The sequence below is a fragment of the Bos taurus genome, chromosome 18, assembly GCF_002263795.3.
Source record: "Bos taurus isolate L1 Dominette 01449 registration number 42190680 breed Hereford chromosome 18, ARS-UCD2.0, whole genome shotgun sequence".
NCBI classification, from domain to species: Eukaryota; Metazoa; Chordata; class Mammalia; order Artiodactyla; family Bovidae; genus Bos; species Bos taurus.
Window position 1 is genome coordinate 51,363,705 of NC_037345.1, and position 19,490 is coordinate 51,383,194.

Below are 19,490 nucleotides of genomic sequence, written 5' to 3' on the forward strand. Positions count from 1 at the left end.
GGTTAATCCGACTAAAGTCCAAGAACACAGAGGACACACCTGCGGTTTGATGAAGTTGCTGACTTGCTGCGAGGAGAAAATATTGAAATATGAATCCTAAATGTAAACTACAATGTGTCAGCGTAGACAGCAATTCTAACAAATGTACTACTCTGATGTGTGATGCTGATAGGAGGGGAGGCTTTGGGGAGCGAGGGGAATATGGGAGCTCTTACTTTCTGCTCAATTTTGCTGTGAACCTCAAAACTGCTTGAAAGAAAAAAACTCTTAAAAAATGGTTTGAGGGTGGGAAGTTGTTCATGTTGTGATGAAGCCATGTTACAGTACATGGACTTTTTAGCGGAAAAAAAAAATTCCTAAGGAATCAAGACAGCGTGTTTAGTCATTTATGCTGAGTGGCCAGAGAGGAGTTGCATGCAGGCTCTGTTAGAGGGGAGAACGTGGCTGGACAGGCCCAGGTGATCAGGCTTGTAAACTAGGGGCCAAGGGCCCCTGAGGAATGTAAGGAAGTCTATCTAAGGGGCTTATTAGAGATATTAAGTCAGATGAAAAGGATGAGGGTCTATGTAGGGCATGGGTTATAGAATTGTCTATGTGAATATACGCTGGCGGCTGCAGAGCCAGCTACACAATGTGACAGGGATGCAGGATGAGGTCTCGTGGATCAGGCAGTGAGGGTTTGAGTAGAGAACTGGATGGGGGTAGGTGGTATGATGGTGCTACATTGGTCAAGGAGCATAGTCTGGAGGGGACCAGGTTCACACAGGACTGAGTGAAAGAGAGTGTGGATTCCCAAAGGGCACAATGTAAAAGGAGCTCCTGAAGTGGGTGTCTCTTTGGAGAGGAGCAGGATGATGCTTCAAATCTGGAAACTCATTGATTTCTGCAGAACACGAATGAGGATGATACATGAAGGAAGCTTAGAAGAGGGATGATTTACTCAGTACCCTGTTGGACCTGGGCAACACCTTTCCTCACCTGGTAATGGGTGCTAGGAAAGGGAGTGACATACGAGACAGTGCTTACAGTCTATTAGCTTTAATCTCCAAAGGCTTGTCAGAGGCCAAGAGCCCATTGGCTCCTCACAACTGCAAGTGAAGGATGCTTCAGCCATGTAGGAGCATGAACAATCTGTAAACCGGCCTTTTTCCCCACACCTGAGTTCTGCAGAGCCTCCACCTCTCTCCCTGGGGAAGTGGTTGGGGAAGCAATGGGGGCGCCCTGACAATTTGACAGACAAACTAGATCTAGCCAGGATTGTAAAAGGTCCTGCTAAGTCTGACAAGAAGGGGAGATGGGCTGCAGAGAAATGGGTCCATGAGGAGTGGCCTGCCCCCAGCTCCTTTCTCCAGTCTTCATCACTTTCTTTTTCCCCCTCCCTTTTCTCATGTCATCCTTTAACCTCAAATTATACTTTCTCTTTTACTGTTCCCAGCTGTGTGAGCTTGGTGTACTGGGGACCTTTGGTCAGCCCTGAATAGCAGGGTCTTAGCATGTTGCAATGCTTCCCTCCCCCATGATTGTAGAGCTTGGCTCTCTGTCACTGAGAGAGCATGGCACAAGGCTTAGGCAGGTCTGTTAAGGGGCAATCATACATCTAAGTTAAAACAAGGTCAGGGAAGGAAGGTGTAAACCGACTTAGGTTATCCTTTGGTTATCCTGCACTGAGTCCTAGTCCTGAGAAGTGTTAGAGATTTGTTGCTCTGTAATCTGTTAGAATTAGAAGCAACTCATCTTCTCAAGACCCCAAACTGGAAAACAGCAAGTTGTAATTGGATGCCATCACCATCAATTATCTTGAATAAAAAGAGGTGTGTAGGTAACATTAGGAAACAGAATCAGTGCCCAGGCAGAATCATCCTCCCAGGCATGAACTTTCTGTTTGGCCCTTTTAAGAGTGGGAATGGGGATGGGGGTCTCCAAATCTTAGTATCTTTGGAATAGCTCAACAGGTCACCACGTACTTGGAACAGTTCAAGAAGAAAAACTTGACAGCAGAGGACTAAGAAACAAATGTGAGTAAGATATTACTACTTACTGCTATCTTGAATGCAAAAGCAAAGACTTTTTGAAAAACCCTTGGGATGTCTGTCTGTCTCCTGAATTTTTCACTCTCTGTATTATAAAAATTATCTATTAATTGATTTATCCACCTGCAATGCAGGAGACCCAGGTTTGATTCCTGGGTTGGGAAGTTCCCATGGAGGAGGGCATGGCAACCCACTCTAGTATTCCTGCCTGGAGAATCCCCATGGACAGAGGAGCCTAGCGGCTTACATGGGGGTCACAAAGAGTTGGACACGACTGAGCAACTAAGCACAATTGATTTGGGCCTGGCAAGGAAAAGGAACCTTTCTTCAGTATTTGCCTACAAATTTTTCCTAAAATACTTGGACAAGTCATTTTCTCTCTTTAAGCTTGTTCCTTTGTTTGTAAAATCAGAGTAATCATGCATAGCTTACAGCGTTGCTGTGAGGATATGTGGGAATTGCATACAGTGAGTACTCAATAAATGATAATTGTCACCATGCTTTTATAGGTCCTTCAAATCTTAGATACATGAACCTCCCAAGTTTAGGAAAAACCTTTTATAAAGACTAATTTGATTATTCCTGTTCTGATTGGTCTCAGTCTCCCCATTATAAAAATATTATGTTAGATTAGCATTGGGGCTTCCCTGGTGGCTCAGCAGTAAAGAATCTGCCTGCAATGCAGGAGACGTGGGTTTGATCCTGTGGTTGGGAAGATCCCCTGGAGAAAGAAATGGCAACCCACTCCAGTATTCTTGTCGGGGAAAATCCCATGGACAGAGGAGCCTGGCAAGCTAGAGTCCATGGGGTCACAAAGAGTCAGACACGACATAGCAGCTAAACAACAGATGAGCATTTAAATTGGCATTCCATTGACCAAAGCTGGCCTGAAGGTATGCTTTGTTTGACCTACATAGGATTTACGCACAGCACAGGATTCAAAGAAAAACTGAGCCAGCATTTGAAAATTAAGAAATGTAAAACAGAAATCTAGTTTTCCAGCTTCTCTTAAAAAATCAGAAGATATGGCAGTACTGAGCCCACATTCCTGCCTGGCAACAATTCACTAGGGCTAAAAGGAAGCTGCCCCCTTAGGTGGGGCATGCATTCTCAGTTTGCCAGGGCTCCTCTGGCCTTCTTTACTCATTATATGATCTGTTTGGCCCTGTAGGTATTTCAACCTGTGCCCCTCTGAACAGCTGGAAACTGTCTATGCTTGGCACAGAGCAGTCACTTAATTATTCAATCAGTGAATCAACTACTGTGTTTCCCTACCACTCTTTCTTACCTGGCCATACAAAGAAATCCAAGTTTGTAGTTACTTGTGGTAGTTACTGAGTAAGTGACTTTCATTTTGAGGACTGAAGTGAACAAGTCCTTTCTGTCCCTCAGGATAGACTAGGTTCAGTTCAGTTCAGTCGCTCAGTCATGTCCGACTCTTTGCAACCCCATGAATCACAGCACGCCAGGCCTCCCTGTCCATCACCAACTCCCGGAGTTCACCCAAACTCATGTCCATCAAGTTGGTGATGCCATCCAACCATCTCATCCTCTGTTGTCCCCTTCTCCTCCTGCCCCCAATCCCTCCCAGCATCAGGGTCTTTTCCAATGAGTCAACTCTTAGCATTAGGTAGCCAAAGTATTGGAGTTTCAGCTTTAGCATCAGTCCTTCCAATGAACACCCAGGACTGATCTCCTTTAGGATGGACTGGTTGGATCTCCTTGCAGTCCAGGGGACTCTCAAGAGTCTTCTCCAACACCATAGTTCAAAAGCATCAATTCTTCAGCACTCAGCTTTCTTCACAGTCCAACTCTCACATCCATACATGACCACTGGAAAACCCATGGCCTTGACTAGACGGACCACTGTTGGCAAAGTAACGTCTCTGCTTTTAATATGCTATCTAGGTTAAGCTGTGGTAAAAAAACAACTCCCACATCTCAGTGGCTTAATACAATACTGGTTTATTTCTTGCTTACTCACACAAACCAAGACACAAAACGAAAATACTCTTCTGTTTTCACATGCATGGAGGCAGACATGAGTGCATAGGTATATACAGAATCACATGTCAAATGAATACCCTGGAACATGAACTCATGCAGAAATCTATTTAGATACTGGTTAGCTTAAACTGCACTTTCTTTTTGTTGGGGATTTTAAAAGGTCCCAGGACCCAAGGAAGGTAAGAGAATATCCACCTTTGGCCAAGGAGATGGCCATGCTACAAAAGGAACCAAAAGCTAACAAAGCACCTGAGAGCTTTAAAAGGGCCTGAAGCGTGTACTACATTAAATTCCATGCAGAAATCTGTGAGTAAAATACCAAATGTGCAATGCCTACAGGCTGCTGCTGCCCCCTACCCCAGGGGTCTCCACTTCTGGGCTTCTAGCTTAGGAGGGAAATGGATCCCAGTCGCCCAATATGCAGAGCCACGGAAGGGGCTGGGCTGGGCCGGAGAGAGGGCCCAACAGGCTGGAATCCTCTTCCTCCAGCAGCAGCTACAGGAAGGAAGGAAGAGGGCAAGACCAGGTCACATCCATCTCCCCTCCCAGCAAACCCTCCCTTTTTACCCCATCTAATATCCAGGCCCATCTTTGTTCACCTGGATTATAGCAAACACTTCCTCCTCACCGATTTTACCACTTCTAGTATTGCCTCATCCAACCCCTCCATCACAGCCACCATACTTATTTTTCTAAAGCTCAGAGTCTCTGAATACATCCCTGCCTAGCTCAGAAATATTCCCTTGTTCCCCTTCATGTATGGTTGCTTGTTTACCTCCATGATCAGAAGCCCTTCCAGACTCACCTGGTTCTTTCTCAGCAGTTCCTTCAGGCCAGTTTCCTCACCTGCACTGCATGCCCAACCCATCATTTTGGACAGGATAAATCTCAGCCTTCCCTTTCCCCATAGGTGTTTCTCACGCCTCAAGATTCTTGTAGCTCTCTTCGAGTTTATCACTAACTTTGTGAAAGCATCCAGGTTTTCCAAATAGGATGCCTTTAAAGGCAAGTTGCCAAATAGGAAACTGTTTAAAAGCAATTATTAAGGGTCCAGGCCAGACTCTTGATACCTCCTCAGTCCCTCTCCAGACTTCAGCAGGCACTGTGGGTCCAGAGAAGCCCTGGGCTGGAGTGAGGAGACCAGGCTTTACCACTGACTTGCTGTATACTCTCAGGCCTCTCTCAGGGCCTCACTTTCCTTGACATCAGGGCACTGGACATTTGCTTTTGAGCACACACAAAAATAAATTCACTGAATAACTCTCAACTGTAATCTAAGGGGCTAGGTTGAAAAGCGTGGGGCCTGGGATCTTCAACTTGCTGACCTCCTGATCTCCTTGGTTAGTCCCTGCTTGTTCCAGCACCTCTGTTTCTCAGTCATGCCTTTCCCATCCTTTCCTTTTAGAGAACAGGTTACCTGGTGGGCCACAAGGATGGAGCAGGGAGATCCAAGCAGGATTGGCGGGGCCAGGAGTCAGGCGGGGAGCCTGAGATGAATCTTTCAGTCCCACAAGAGCCTCAGCTGCCTCCCGCTGCAGCTGCCACTCTGAGGAGGCAGAGGTCCAGGTCAGGCGAGAGGGTCCGGGGGCCTGCAAAGGAGAGATGCAGACTGGGAATCCCTACTTCTGCCCACCCACCAGAGGCTCCCTGTCCCCGGTTACTTCATTATTCCCTACTCTTCCCTTCCCCAAGCTGAACTTCCTCCCAGGGTCCTGGATCCCACTTCTTTTTCAGGACCTGTGGCTGTAGCAGAAGAGGGTCTGGGGTGCCACAGGGCTGGAGTATCAGAGTTGAGCATCTGGAAATAAGGAAAAAAGATGCCAGGGTGATTAAACTCATTGACAGACATGTATACATGAAAAGAGGAACAGGATTTTGCTGTGTTCTGATCTGGGATTCTGAGTGCCTGTGGTCTTAGGTTTTGTGGCTTTGGGCAAGTCCCTCCTTCTGTTTGCCCTGCTTTGTTTTCTGTAAAATGGAAACGTTTTACAGCTTCTTACTCCCAGAGCTACTGTAAGGATTATGGGAAACAATTGGTGTCACTTTAAAAAACAATGGACAAAACACCTAGAGGGATTTGAATGATTGTTCCTGCCCTACCAGTGTCTGATTTTCTTCCCTCCCAGTTCCTTAATCCCCATGGAACTTGAGGAGCTTAGCCAACCTTTAGGAAACTTTGTCTAATGGCCTCTGGCCTCTCTCCTAGGCCTCTGAAGTTCTTACCATCATGTCCCCCGACCCCTCACGTCAGTAGGCAGTTCAACCCTATCTGTTTAAGCAGATTTAATAGCCACTATTTGTTTAAGGCCAAGGCTTGTGCTAAGTGTATTCAATATATTATTGCTAATTCTTAGTATTACCAAAAGATAGTACTGTCTTTGATTTACTAATAGGAGACAGGCTCAGAGAAGTAAAGATACTTGTACAAAGATTCATAGCTAGCCAGTTAGGAGAGCTCTGCCTCACACAATAGTCTTAGTCTTTTTCTTCATCATCTACTATGGTGTCCAGCACAGGGTTAGGCACATTACAAACACATGTCTTTTTCTCCCTACTCACGTGCGGGGCAGGGTAGAAGGCCCTTGGGATTCTCCAGAAAGAGGAGCTGTCAGTATTGGGTGAGATCCTGTGCAGGTTGGGAGAGGCCCATGAGTGGGCAGCCGGAGGGTGGTGCCAGGGTCAAAACCTAATGAGGAAAAGAGAATGCAAAGTATATAGTGTTCAGAGGTCACGGCTTCTGTCTTGCCTTTTCCTACCCTGTATCCTTTCGCTCTTCTCTTTCTGACACAGTGGTACACAGTCATTCAAATATCTGTTGAATTAATGTTGAATTCATCTTACCAGGGAAAGGATGCAGTGGGATAGCAGGTTCTTGGCACAGCAAGCGGCACACCACTGGGGTTGGCATGGAAAGGCCTGGAGGCAGCCAATGCCCAGGGGCCCAAGGGCCTGGAGGCATTGGAGTCCAGGGCAAAGGCAAGGCTTCTGGGGGACGACTGAGCAGCAGAGGGCCCCGAGAGTTCTCCTGCAATGGCAGGGAGCACGGGTTGAAGTCAAGTTTAAGGCTGGAGAAGGAATGTTCTAGGATAGAACTGGGGCCCCAAAACTTCAGAGCTTGAAGGGCTGCAAAATCCCACCCCATCATTTTGCCCATGGAATAGAAGTGATTTGCCCAAGATTACATAGCAAGTCAGGGCTGGACCTAGAACCCAGGTATTGTGGGCACAAAGGAAGGGATCTGGGCAGGGGCTAGGACAGGAGTCACTCCCTCAGGGCCCAAGGGGACCTTGTGCCACTGGGACTGGCACAGGCCTTCCTTACCTTTCCAGGAGATGTCAGTGCCAGTGGAACAACATGATGGGGAATCTGAGGCTGGGGAGCTATGTTCTCCTTTCCAGCTGTGAGGGACCAGGGAGAGCTTTGGGAAGCTCTTTCTCCTGAGTGCCTCCCACTCTAGCCCAAAATTGAATTTTTATCTCCCTCTGTCCCATTTCTACCCCCTGATCTCATTACATCCTTCCAACACTTAATCACATTTTACATTGGGCAGGGAGAGGCCCAGAGAACAGAAACTCCTTGCCCAAGATCATATATCAATTCAGTGGCAAGAGTGGGGCTCTTCTCCCTACTTAAGCTTTTCCTGCCTAAATTCCTCTGGCCACAGCCAGTGACACTTACAGTGGACCCCTGGTTGAGTGACTCCCTTCTTGACACGGCTGGGAGCTCTGGGAGGAGCTGCCCCTCTCATGAGTCCCTGGGTTAGGTGCCTCTTTAGCTGCGCCTCCTGCTGCCTACGCAAGGCCACCTGGGCAGCCATGACCCTTCGGCGCTCCCTAAAGAGGGGGAGTTGTGAGTCAAAAGTCAAGTCAGCCACCTTTTAGATGAGGCCCATCCTCTCCCTTCTCTGGATCTCATACTCACAAGATGAGGACACATTTGTGACACTCGCATGCCTGAAAGAGGCACAAGCGCTTGTGGCCCTTGAGGTGGGCAGTGACACCGTGGTTGCGGCAACGGGCACAGGTTGGAGAGCGACTGACAGCTCTCCTGGGGATAAGTTCCATGCCCTGGGGGGCTCTGGTTTCACCCCCTGTGGCAGAGTCTGAAGGGCAGTGGTGGACAGCAGGCATTTCACTGGGGTCCATGGATCTAGGGGCAGGAGTGGAGGGTCAGGGTGGCCACGTGGGTCCTGTCCTGACTGTCCTTCTTGCCTCTGGGAGACCACACCAGAAGGGTTTTCCCAGTTTGCCCATCCTGGGACTCAGCTGTCACCCTTGATTCTCCCCTGGCTCTCTCCCTTCTTCACCCTTCCTAGGGTATCCTCCTCTCCAAGAACCTCTCTCCTCTTTCCTTTCTTATGTATCTTTCGATCCAAACATTATTCTCTGCTCATCTGTACCTTCCCAAGCACATATACCAGTTTGGGGCACACTCAGGCACTCGCATGCCCCCTGCAACAGTTCTTACACTCCCCTTTTCATCACCACTCCATTCCCACGATTTTCCTGGCATCCTCTTCCGCAATTATCATCTTTCCCTCCTGCAGTTACCCAATTCCCACACATGCTTTCATGTTCCCCTTTCAATCCTTAACCCTCATGTGTGCCGTGCAATTCAACCTCTCCCTGCAGCCCTTTTAATCAGACCCCCTTGCACCCCAGTAAATATATCATTCTCAAGAATCCCTTGTCCCACTTTCAAGAATTATTTTAATTTCCTCAGCAAAGGCTTACTGAGCCCCTTCCACGTGCCAGGCCCTGATCTAGGCACAAAGACCACCCCCCCCCCCACGGCCCAAATTCCTCTCTTGCACCCACACTCCTTCCAAACTAAGGCAAACCCGGCCATCACGCGCCTTCACCGACTCCCAACAAGTAGTCTCGAGCCTCCCGCTCCACCGCCCCACCGCCCCATTCAGCTGTTTCTCGCGCGCACCCCATTCTGGAGCTGTCCCCCCAAACGCTGGGTCCGCTGCCCCGCCCCGCTCCAGGGTCTCAGGGAGGGGGCGGGGCTCGGGGAGCGCACCCAGGGTCCGCGGGGCGGGGGAAAGGCAAAGGGGGCGCGAGGAGCGCGAGTAGGGAGGCGAGGGGATGCCTGGGGCGGGGAGTCCAGAGCAGGAGAGGGAGGGGAAGAGACATGGAGGGGGGGGACCGTGTTCGTCTCGTCAGTCCGGAGTTACCACAGCCTGGAGTAGAGTTAAGAGTCAATCTGGAGGAGGCGAAAGGAGGCTGTGAGGCAGTGGCGTGAGGAACGGCTGCGCTCGCACCACTTTTCCCGCCCCTTCTCGAAAGGACCAATGAACTTCAAGCGGCGTCTCCGGCGCTGAGGAGACCGACCAATGCGGTTCAAGATCTTGCACTGACAGCCCGCCCCTTTACCTCCGGTCCGCTTCTCCTCGCGCGGGACTATCAATCCAGCCAATAGCGCGTCGAGTTGAGTCTCGCATTTATCCCTTCTCCTTGTGATTTGCCTTCCCAAATTGTTCTTCCCCTTTTGGGAGAGGTGGCCAATGGGGCGTCGAGTACCACTTCCAGTACAAAGCTGGCCCCGCCCCCAGGAACGGCCGCCTGGCCGGGCCTCCCGGGAACGTTGATCTGGACGCATCGGCGCATGCGCAGTTTCGTCCTCCGGCCTGAGCTGCACCGCCCCGCCTCTGGAGCATTTGGTGGCCAGGACTTGGCTTTTCACTACGTGGCGTGTGTTTTTTCGCTTCTCTCCCACTCCCCGAACTCAATCTACATTTCTCTTATGTTCCCCAACCTGTGATATCCTTGTTTCCCTCCCGGGTCCCACCTTCTAACGTTGTGGCCCTTTCCTTGTGTCTCTTATTGGCTGTGTTCATGCTGATTTCCCTAAATTTGACGTTTTCCTTCTCTGGAGTCTCTCTCTTTGCCTGTTCATCCTGCTGATTTTCGAAACCCTTTCTCCACATGCCTCATCCCCTCATAGTCTGTCCCTCTTCCCCTCCTATCCCCGTCTTTGGTTCCCGAGATACTTCTGTGATTTTTCTTTTTAACCTTTTCCACCCTCTGTGTTCATCTTCCTCCCGGATTTCACCCCATTCGCTGGCCTCCATTCTGTAATTGTAGCCTATTAGACCCATCTCACGGTTTCCCCACCCCCATCCTCTGTGTTGTCCCCTTTTCTCTATGTATCCCGCCCTGTCCCCTTTTCTGTCTTTGAGCCTCTCAGATAGTCTCCTTCCTGCCCCAGACTTTGTGCCCAACTTCTCATTTTTCTGCCACTCCCAATTGTGCTCTCTCTGCTGCTCATCCTCTGTCTCCCTGCAAGTTTCCGTTCCATTAATTTGCTCCTCTTTCTCAGTGTGGTTTCTCTTGTAGGAATGGTGTCTCCTCTGACCACTACTTCAACCCTTTTTCCTTGAGGATTTTATTCCAGTCTTTTCTGGTTGTGTCTGGCTTGTACTCAGATTGCTGGGGCCTGTGGTTTTGCATTCCAGGCAGGTGTGTGCCCTGTCCCCTGCTCGGTCAAACTCCTTTGATCCTTTGTCTGCCTTCATTCCCCCTTTCCATGTCCCATCTTTTCTGCTGGTCTTGGCTTCTTGGTTTGCTGCAGATTTCTGGGTTACGCATCCTTTGTGTCAGGTATTCTGGTCAGAAAAGTGTGGCAGAAGTGACCTCTATCTGGACTGCTGTGCAGGGGAGCAGTACTAGACAAAATTGGAAAGGTTGTTTGGGGCCCATCTAAGGGATGAAGGGTGGCCTGTGTGTGGGAGGCTTGAATGCCAGCTAAAGAGATTGACCTTGATCTTTTAGATAGTGGAGAGAGAGAGATGGGGGGGCAGGGGGGCAACATTTTGGAGAGCTTAGCACTTGCCTGGCACTTTATGCTAATAATCTTAATAATGAGTCTATGAGATATATTTTTAATATGTTTTATGAATGAGTTCAATAAGAGGCACAAGATCACACAGCTAGTCAGTGGAGAGGTAAAGATTCCAACCTTGGTCTGTCTTTGAGTTCAAAGTCTTAAGAACTTTGTACTACCTACAGCATTTTATTAATTTCCAGTAATCCCCAGTTCCCCACTTTTATTTCCTAACTGTCCCACAGGTGCTCATTTCAGATGGCACATGCATATCTCTTTTAGTCTGCGTGTGTTCTTGGCAAGATGTGCAGTGTTTTATATGCATGATGTTTTTAACTTATGCAAGTGACATTGTTTATTATTAAAAATAATCAGCACAGTGTTTTTATGATCCATCCATGTGCATGTGATGTGTACAGCTAACCAGCTGCTTCTAACTAGTGCATGATATTCCATGGTATACATCCCCTGTGTGTTATGTATTCACTTGGTCTCAGGGAGGGATGCCCATGTTGCCTTCAGCTCACTATCCCCACCATACTGCCACATCCTTTTATGTATTCTTTTGTAGTTGAAGGTGGAAATCCCTGTCTTGTGTACCTAGGATATTCCAGAAATAACTATTCATAAACCTAATTTTATACTGTTCATGGGGTTCTCAAGGCAACAATACTGAAGTGGTTTGCCATTCCCTTCTCCAGTGACCCCTGATAGCTCAATTGGTAAAGAATCCACCTGCAATGCAGGAGACCCTGGTTCGATTCCTGGGTCGGGAAGATCCCCTGGAGAAGGGAAAGGCTACCCACTCCAGTATTCTGGCCTAGAGAATTCCATGGACAGTCCATGGAGTCGCAAAGAGTTGGACATGACTGGGCCACTTTCAGTTTCTCCAGTGAACCACATTCTGTCAGACCTCTTCACCATGACCCATCTGTCTTGGGTGGCCTCACAAGGCATGGCTTAGTTTCATTGAGTTAGACAATGCTGTGGTTCATGTGATCAGATTGGCTAGTTTTCTGTGATCGTGGTTTCAGTGTGTCTGCCCTCTGATGCCCTCTCTCAACACCTACCATCTTACTTGGGTTTCTCTTACCTTGGACGTGGGATATCTCTTCACGGCTGCTCCAGCAAAGTGCAGCCATTGCTCCTTAACTTGGACGAGGCGTATCTCCTCACGGTCGTCCCTCCTGACCTTGTAAATGGAATAGCTCCTCTTGGCCCTCCTGTGCCCGCACAGCTGCCGCTCAAGGCAAAATGATAGGATACTGAAAGAGGAATTCCCCAGGTCAGTAGGTGCCCAATATGCTACTGGAGATCAGTGGAGAAATAACTCCAGAAAGAATGAAGGGATGGAGCCAAAGCAAAAACAACACCCAGTTGTGGATGTGACTGGTGATGGAAGCAAGGTCCAATGCTGTAAAGAGCAATATTGCATAGGAATCTGGAATATTAGGTCCATGAATCAAGGCAAATTGGAAGTGGTCAAACAGGAGATGGCAAGAATGAATGTCAACATTCTAGGAATCAGCAAACTAAGATAGACTGGAATGGGTGAATTTAACTTAGATGATCATTATATCTACTACTGTGGGCAGGAGTCCCTTAGAAGAAATGGAGTAGCCATCATGGTCAACAGAAGAGTCCAAAATGCAGTACTTGAATGCAATCTCAAAAACGACAGAATGATCTCTGTTCATTTCCAAGGCAAACCATTCAATATCATGGTAAACCAAGCCTATGCCCCAACCAGTAACACTGAAGAAGATGAAGTTGAATGGTTCTATGAAGACCTCCAAGACCTTTTAGAACTAACACCCAAAAAAGATGTCCTTTTAATTATAGGGGACAGGAATGCAAAAGTAGGAAGTCTAGAAACACCTGGAGTAACAGGCAAATTTGGCCTTGGAGTACAGAATGAAGCAGGGTGAAGGCTAATAGAGTTTTGCCAAGAGAACGCATTGGTCATAGAAAACACCCTCTTCCAACAACACAAGAGAAGACTCTACACATGGACATCACCAGATGGTCAACACCGAAATCAGATTGATTATATTCTTTGCAGCCAAAGATGGAGAAGGTCTATACAGTCAGCAAAAACAAGACAGGGAGCTGACCGTGGCTCAGATCATGAACTCCTTATTGCCAAATTCAGACTGAAATTAAAGAAAGTAGGGAAAACCACTAGACCATTCAGGTATGACCTAAATCAAATCCCTTATGATCATACAGTGGAAGTGAGAAATAGATTTAAGGGACTAGATCTGATAGAGTGTGTGATAAACTATGGACGGAGGTTCGTGGCATTGTACAGGAGACAGGGATCAAGACCATCCCCATGGAAAAGAAATGCAAAAAAGCAAAATGGCTGAGGAGCCCTTACAAATAGCTATGAAAAGAAGAGAAGCGAAAAGCAAAGGAGAAAAGGAACGATATAAGCATCTGAATGCAGAGTTCCAAAGAATAGCAAGGAGAGATAAGAAAGCCTTCCTCAGCGATCAATGCAAAGAAATAGAGGAAAACAACAGAATGGGAAAGACTAGGGATCTCTTCAAGAAAATCAGAGATACCAAGGGAACAATTTATGCAAAGATGGGCTCGATAAAGGACAGAAATAGTATGGACCTAACAGAAGCAGAAGATATTAAGAAGAGGTGGCAAGAATACACAGAAGAACTGTACAAAAAAGATCTTCACGACCCAGATAATCACGATGGTGTGATCACTGACCTAGAGCCAGACATCCTGGAATGCAAAGTCAAGTGGGCCTTAGAAAGCATCACTGTGAACAAAGCTAGTGGAGGTGATGGAATTCTAGTTGAGCTATTTAAAATCCTGAAAGATGATGCTGTGAAAGTGCTGCACTCAATATGCCAGCAAATTTGGAAAACTCAGCAGTAGCCACAGGACTGGAAAAGGTCAGTTTTCATTCCAATCCCAAAGAAAGGCTATGCCAAAGAATGCTCAAACTACAGCACAATTGCACTCATCTCACACGCTAGTAAAGTAATGCTTAAAATTCTCCAAGTCAGGTTTCAGCAATACATGAACCGTGAACTTCCAGATGTTCAAGCTGGTTTTAGAAAGGGCAGAGGAATCAGAGATCAAATTGTCAACATCTGCTGGATCATTGAAAAAGCAAGAGAGTTCCAGAAAAACATCTATTTCTGCTTTATTGACTATGCCAAAGCCTTTGTGTGGATCACTATAAACTGTGGAAAATTCTTCAAGAGATGGGAATACCAGACCACCTGACCTGTCTCTTGAGAAACCTATATGCAGGTCAGGAAGCAACAGTTAGAACTGGACATGGAACAACAGACTGGTTCCAAGTAGGAAAAGGAGTACGTCAAGGCTGTATATTGTCACCCTGCATATTTAACTTCTATGCAGAGTACATCATGAGAAACGCTGGGCTGGAAGAAGCACAAGCTGGAATCAAGATTGCCGGGAGAAATATCAATAACCTCAGATATGCAGATGACACCACCCTTATGGCAGAAAGTGAAGAAGAACTCAAAAGCCTCTTGATGAAGGTGAAAGAGGAGAGTGAAAAAGTTGGCTTAAAGCTCAACATTCAGAAAATTAAAATCATGGCATCTGGTCCCATCACTTGATGGCAAATAGATGGGGAAACAGTGGAAACAGTGTCAGACTTTATTTTTCTGGTTTCCAAAATCACTGCTGATGGTGACTGCAGCCATGAAATTAAAAGACGCTTACTCCTTGGAAGGAAAGTTATGACCAACCTAGGTAGCATATTGGAGAAGGCAATGGCAACCCACTCCAGTACTCTTGCCTGGAAAATCCCATGGGCAGAGGAGCCTGGTAGGCTGCAGTCCATGGGGTCTCAAAGAGTTGGACACGACTGAGCGACTTCCCTTTCACTTTTCACTTTCATGCATTGGAGAAGGAAATGGCAACCCACTCCAGTGTTCTTGCCTGGAGAATCCCAGGGATGGTGTAGCCTGGTGGGCTGCCATCTCTGGGGTCGCACAGAGTCGGATACGACTGAAGCAACTTAGCAGCAGCAGCAGCAGCAGCAGATAGCATATTAAAAAGCAGAGACATTACTTTGCCAACAAAGGTCCATCTAGTCAAGGCTATGGTTTTTCCAGTGGTCATATATGGATGTGAGAGTTGGACTGTGAAGAAAGCTGAGCGCCGAAGAATTGATGCTTTTGAACTGTGGTGTTGGAGAAGACTCTTGAGAGTACCTTGGACTGCAAGGACATCCAACCAGTCCATCCTAAAGGAGATCAGTCCTGGGTGTTCATTGGAAGGACTGATGTTGAAGCTGAAACTCCAGTACTTTGGCCACCTCATGCGAAGAGTTGACTCATTGGAAAGGACTCTGATGCTGGGAAGGGTTGGGGGCAGGAGGAGAAGGAGATAACAGAGGATGAGATGGCTGGATGGCATCACCGACTCGATGAACATGAGTTTGGGTAAACTCTGGGAGTTGGTGTTGGACAGGGAGGCCCGGCGTGCTGCAGTTCATAGGGTCACAAAGAGTTGGACACGACTGAGTGACTGAATTGAACTGAACTGAAAACTAATTTGGCTAAGTATTGCCAGACTTCTTACAATGAATGATACTTTGGGCTTGAGACACTGATCAGAACCCTTGGCGCCTCCATTCTTCAGGGTCCAGAAGAGGACCCTATCCCTGGCCACAACTACCCCATAAGCACCAATGCACAAGGGACTCTCCAGCCCCATAGTTCTACCAACATTCGTATTTTTCCAGCTTTCTGCTCTCTTGTCAGTCTGGTAGATGCTCGTTTGAATACACTGAATTTCTATGATTATTGTTGAGCACGAGTGTTTCTTCTTGTGCTTGTTAGCCTTTCTGGTTTGCTTTTCTGAGAATTGAGAATTGCCTCTTCAAATACTTGGCCTATTTCCCTACTGAAATTTTTCTCTTTTTCTTATCAATTTGCCTGAGATCCTTGTCCATTCTTATTGGCTTAAGACTTTGCCTACACTTTTGTGACCATTTTGGCGTTTCATATTATTTTAGAAATTTATCCACTTATGAAGTGGATATATTTAAAATTTGTAAGTGTAGACTTGTTTTTTAAATATATATTTTAAGAAATTTATTTTTGGCTGCATTGGGTCTTCGTTGCGACATGAGGTTTCTTCGTTTTGTGGCTTCTCTCTAGTTGTAGTGCTTGGGCACTAGAGTGCATGGGCTCAGTAGCTCTGCAGCATGTGGGGTCTTAGTTCCCTAGCCAGAGATCAAACCTATGTCTTCTGCATTGGAAGGCAGATTCATTGGACCACCAGGGAAGTACCAAATGTGGAGTTGTTAATGACAGTTTTATTATTCTCAGAACGTATGATGTCTTTCAGTTCTTATTTTTCATTCCGCATTTTATTTGTATCTTTTCTCTTTTTTTTTTTTCTTGAGTAGATTTGCTGGAGGATTATCTTAGTAATAGTGTCAAAGAATGAATGTTAGTTTTTTGTAAATAGTTTTTGTAATCAATTTCATTGATTTCTGGTCATCATTTTTATTCCTTTTTGGGAAGGTTGCTTTGTTGTCCCTTGTATAACTTCTTGAGTTAATTCATAAGCATATTTTATAATTCTTATTGTTTCTTTATAAATGTACTTAAATTATAAATTTACTTCTAAATATTGATTTAGAAATCATTGTCCAATTAAAAAAACACTTTGATTGTGAAATTATTATTAGCTCACAAGAAGTTGCAAAAGTTGCAACTTCTTCTGGTTCCCCATAGGGACATTCTGTATGACTGTAGTAAATGAGCAGGAAATTAACATTGGTACAGTACTCTTGGGGCTTTTCTGGTTGCTCAGTGGTAAACAATCCCGCCGCAATGCAGGAGATGTGGGTTTGATCCCTGGGTTGGGAAGATCCCTTGGAGAAGGAAATGGCAACCTCCGGTGTTTTGCCCAAGAAATCCCATGGACTCCTCCCCCAGAGGAGCCTGGGAGGGCTACAGTCCATCAGTTTAGTTCAGTTCAGTCAGTCACTCGGTCGTGTCTGACTCTTTGCGACCCCATGGACTGCAGCACACCAGGCTTCCCTGTCCATCTATAGTCCATAGAGTTGCAAAAGAATCTGACATGACTGAGTGACTAAACAACAACACCACTTTTAACTAAATTACAGACCTTATTCAGTTTTCATCAGATTTTACACGCACGTGTGTGTGTGTGTGTGTGTGTGTGTGTGTGTGAGACATGTAGCATATTTGCTATTATTCAGTACTAAATACTTTCTCATTTCTTTTTTTAAGTCAGGGGTTACTTAGTAATACATCAGTTGACTGTCATGCATTTGTTGTTCTGATCTCATTGTCTCTGGATGGAGAACAGCCTACATAAATAGTTATCCTTTGAATAAGCCACGTTTCTCTGCTCGGCACCATTTCCAATGGCAGAAACTAAGCGGGAGAGTGAGAGTCAGGATTTGAGAAGCTCACGGAGTGGGTTCAGGTTAGGCTGGAGGAAAGACCATGGAGATGAAGACCTGTGTCCCAGAAAGTCTCAGGGAGCCTATGTCACAGGAACTGATAATCAACTTTCTGCTTCAGAAACAGTGATCTAGAGGCCAACAAGAACGGAATTTGAGACCTAGATTGAAATTGGTTCCAGAATCCAGGACCCAAACACAGGACCATGGGACCCCAGCATCTCAGCCCCATGCAACTGCTCTGTCTCCTGGGGGCCATTTCCTCTCTGCCTTGTATGTCCTGTGGGGCTGGATGCTTCAGGACCCTCTTGGCTGGGGAGGATGGGGGGCCTGGATTCCTGTCACTGGGGGAGGGAAAGCTGCCTATCTGGGTCCCTCAGGGGACAAGATCTGTGGAGGCTGAGCTCTTGATTTGCAGCTCAAGGGTTGAGAAGGCAATGTGAGGAGCAGTTGACCAGATAAAGATTCTCTCTTTAGGGGCTGAAGCTCTTCTGTGCTATGAAGCGACATCTTCACTCTTCAGAGCTGTAGGTCTCCATAGGTGGCAATGGTTTCTGTTGAGGAGCATGGTGTGCAAACTGAATGAGGGCTGTGAGGAGACGCTGGTGTTCATCGAGGCAGGTGGGCGGGGGTGACTTTGCTGCATTGTTTTGGCTTGGTCTTCTGACCCCTACTTCCCTTCCCAGCACCCAGGGACTCTGGACTTCAGTTCCAGATATTTATCTTTGGGAACAACATCCAGACACCAGCAGGAGAGGGGCAGGACCCAGCTGGTTGTGCTGTGGGCTGGATAAGAGGGCAGAATGGAGGTGGGAGAGAAGACAAGTTTGGGACACACGGGAGAGAGGAGCAGACGGGCTCCTCCTGTGGAGAGAGGAGTGAGGACAGGCAGATAAAACCTGGGAGATCTGAGCAGCGAATGGACAGTAGGGGAGATGCAAAGCTGGTGGTGGGGCAGAGTGAGCAGCAAGGGCAGGGTGGGGTGGGGTGGGGTGGGGGTGGGAGGTTGGACTGGGTGTGGCCAACGACACTGATCAGAGCTCTCCAATCTTTTGCTCTGCAGGGACCAGAAAGGGAATCCTGGGTTTTAAAGGCTGCAGCCCAGCCTCATCTTACCCCCCGCAAGTCTCCTACCTGGTTTCGCCACCTGGATTGTCCATCGCCTCCTATAGCCGGGTCTGCCGGACCTATCTGTGCAATAACCTCACCAACATGAATGCTATATTGCACCTCAAGGCCAGGACTCCCAAGACTTTAAAATCTTCTTCCCACAGTTGCCCAACTTGTGTGGGCGAGCACTCTAAGAGCTGCCTCCCAAATTTTGTCTCCAGTGAGTCTTGCCCCAGAGACGCTACCAAGTGTTACAGTTCCACGGTGAAAGTCCAGGCAGGTGAGAGGACAGAGACTTTCTCTCTCAGATGCCTGCTCCACGCCTGCTGCCTCTCCATCCCTGAGGGAGGCGGGTGGGGCTTGGGGAGGTGCTGGGGGTCGTGGTACAGAATTCCAAGGAGAACAGGGGAAGGTGCCTGATGCCGGGTCTTTGGAGGGGTGAGCAGGTGTCCTGGTTGGTGAGGGGTGTCTGGAAGGAGGGGCAGGACGCTTGCATTTTGAAAGTGTCCCTGACTGCCCCCTCTCTTCCTTGCAGGGTTTCTTAATACCACCTTCCTCCTCATGGGCTGTGCTCGTGAACATACCAGCGTTTTCGCCCATTTTCACCATATTGGGAGCATCAGAGTGACTGAGGTCATCAACATTGTAGAGAAGGCCCTGTTTACTGGTGCAGGGACCCCTTGTCGGAGTCCTTCTTGGGGTATCCTCTTAGGCCTCCTGTTTGCCTTCAAGGGCTGAGGATCTAGCTGGACCAGACCAACACCCCTCCCTTTTCACAGAGCCAAATAAAGTTACAGAGTTGCATTTCTGCCTTGTCTTGTGGGCCATGAGGGTTGTGGGGTTGTGAAAGAGCTGAAGAGATGGGGGGGCCGGCAGAGGGGAGGGACAGGCAAAGTGCAGTCCTCACTCTGAAGTGAGCAGGGTGCTCTGGGAGGAGGATCATTGGCAAAGTGACAGAACCATGGCCAGCGTGCTGGAGGAACCCAAACGCTCCCCTTTTCCCCCTGGGAGCATTAGTTCCAGCTTGGGTTCAGCCATTGACTTTGAGATCCTGGCCAAATCTCCTCTAT

General features: G+C 47.5%; 2 protein-coding genes across 15 annotated transcripts; one reads left to right on the top strand and one right to left on the bottom strand.

Annotated features, from left to right (window-relative positions):
• Positions 1–3,975: 3,975 nt before the first annotated feature.
• On the bottom strand, positions 3,976–9,269 carry DMRTC2 (DMRT like family C2). Its single transcript, NM_001038182.2, is given in 9 exon segments — positions 3,976–4,532; positions 5,455–5,626; positions 5,775–5,835; positions 6,597–6,723; positions 6,879–7,062; positions 7,359–7,435; positions 7,716–7,870; positions 7,959–8,186; positions 9,217–9,269. Coding segments are annotated over 8 exon segments (1,113 nt in total). The 5' UTR covers positions 8,183–8,186; positions 9,217–9,269; the 3' UTR covers positions 3,976–4,419.
• A 114-nt stretch (positions 9,270–9,383) lies between these two features.
• On the top strand, positions 9,384–19,224 carry LYPD4 (LY6/PLAUR domain containing 4). Of its 14 annotated transcripts, XM_024978510.2 has the most exons (7): positions 9,582–9,733; positions 10,379–10,501; positions 10,643–10,725; positions 17,432–17,583; positions 17,788–17,931; positions 18,374–18,700; positions 18,956–19,224. In XM_024978510.2, the coding sequence occupies exons 4-7, from the start codon at positions 17,517–17,519 to the stop codon at positions 19,156–19,158; spliced, it is 741 nt and encodes a 246-aa protein (XP_024834278.1). In that variant the 5' UTR covers positions 9,582–9,733; positions 10,379–10,501; positions 10,643–10,725; positions 17,432–17,516; the 3' UTR covers positions 19,159–19,224.
• The last annotated feature ends 266 nt before the right edge of the window (positions 19,225–19,490 follow it).

Coding starts and splice junctions, on each gene's coding strand:
- LYPD4 (XM_059876922.1), top strand. CDS start 9,648: ATGCGCAGTTTCGTCCTCCGGCCTGAGCTGCACCGCCCCGCCTCTGGA. Junction 9,734..10,378: donor TTGGCTTTTCACTACGTGGC/GTGTGTTTTTTC, acceptor TTTCTCTTGTAG/GAATGGTGTCTCCTCTGACC. Junction 10,726..17,787: donor TACTAGACAAAATTGGAAAG/GTTGTTTGGGGC, acceptor TTCTCTCTTTAG/GGGCTGAAGCTCTTCTGTGC.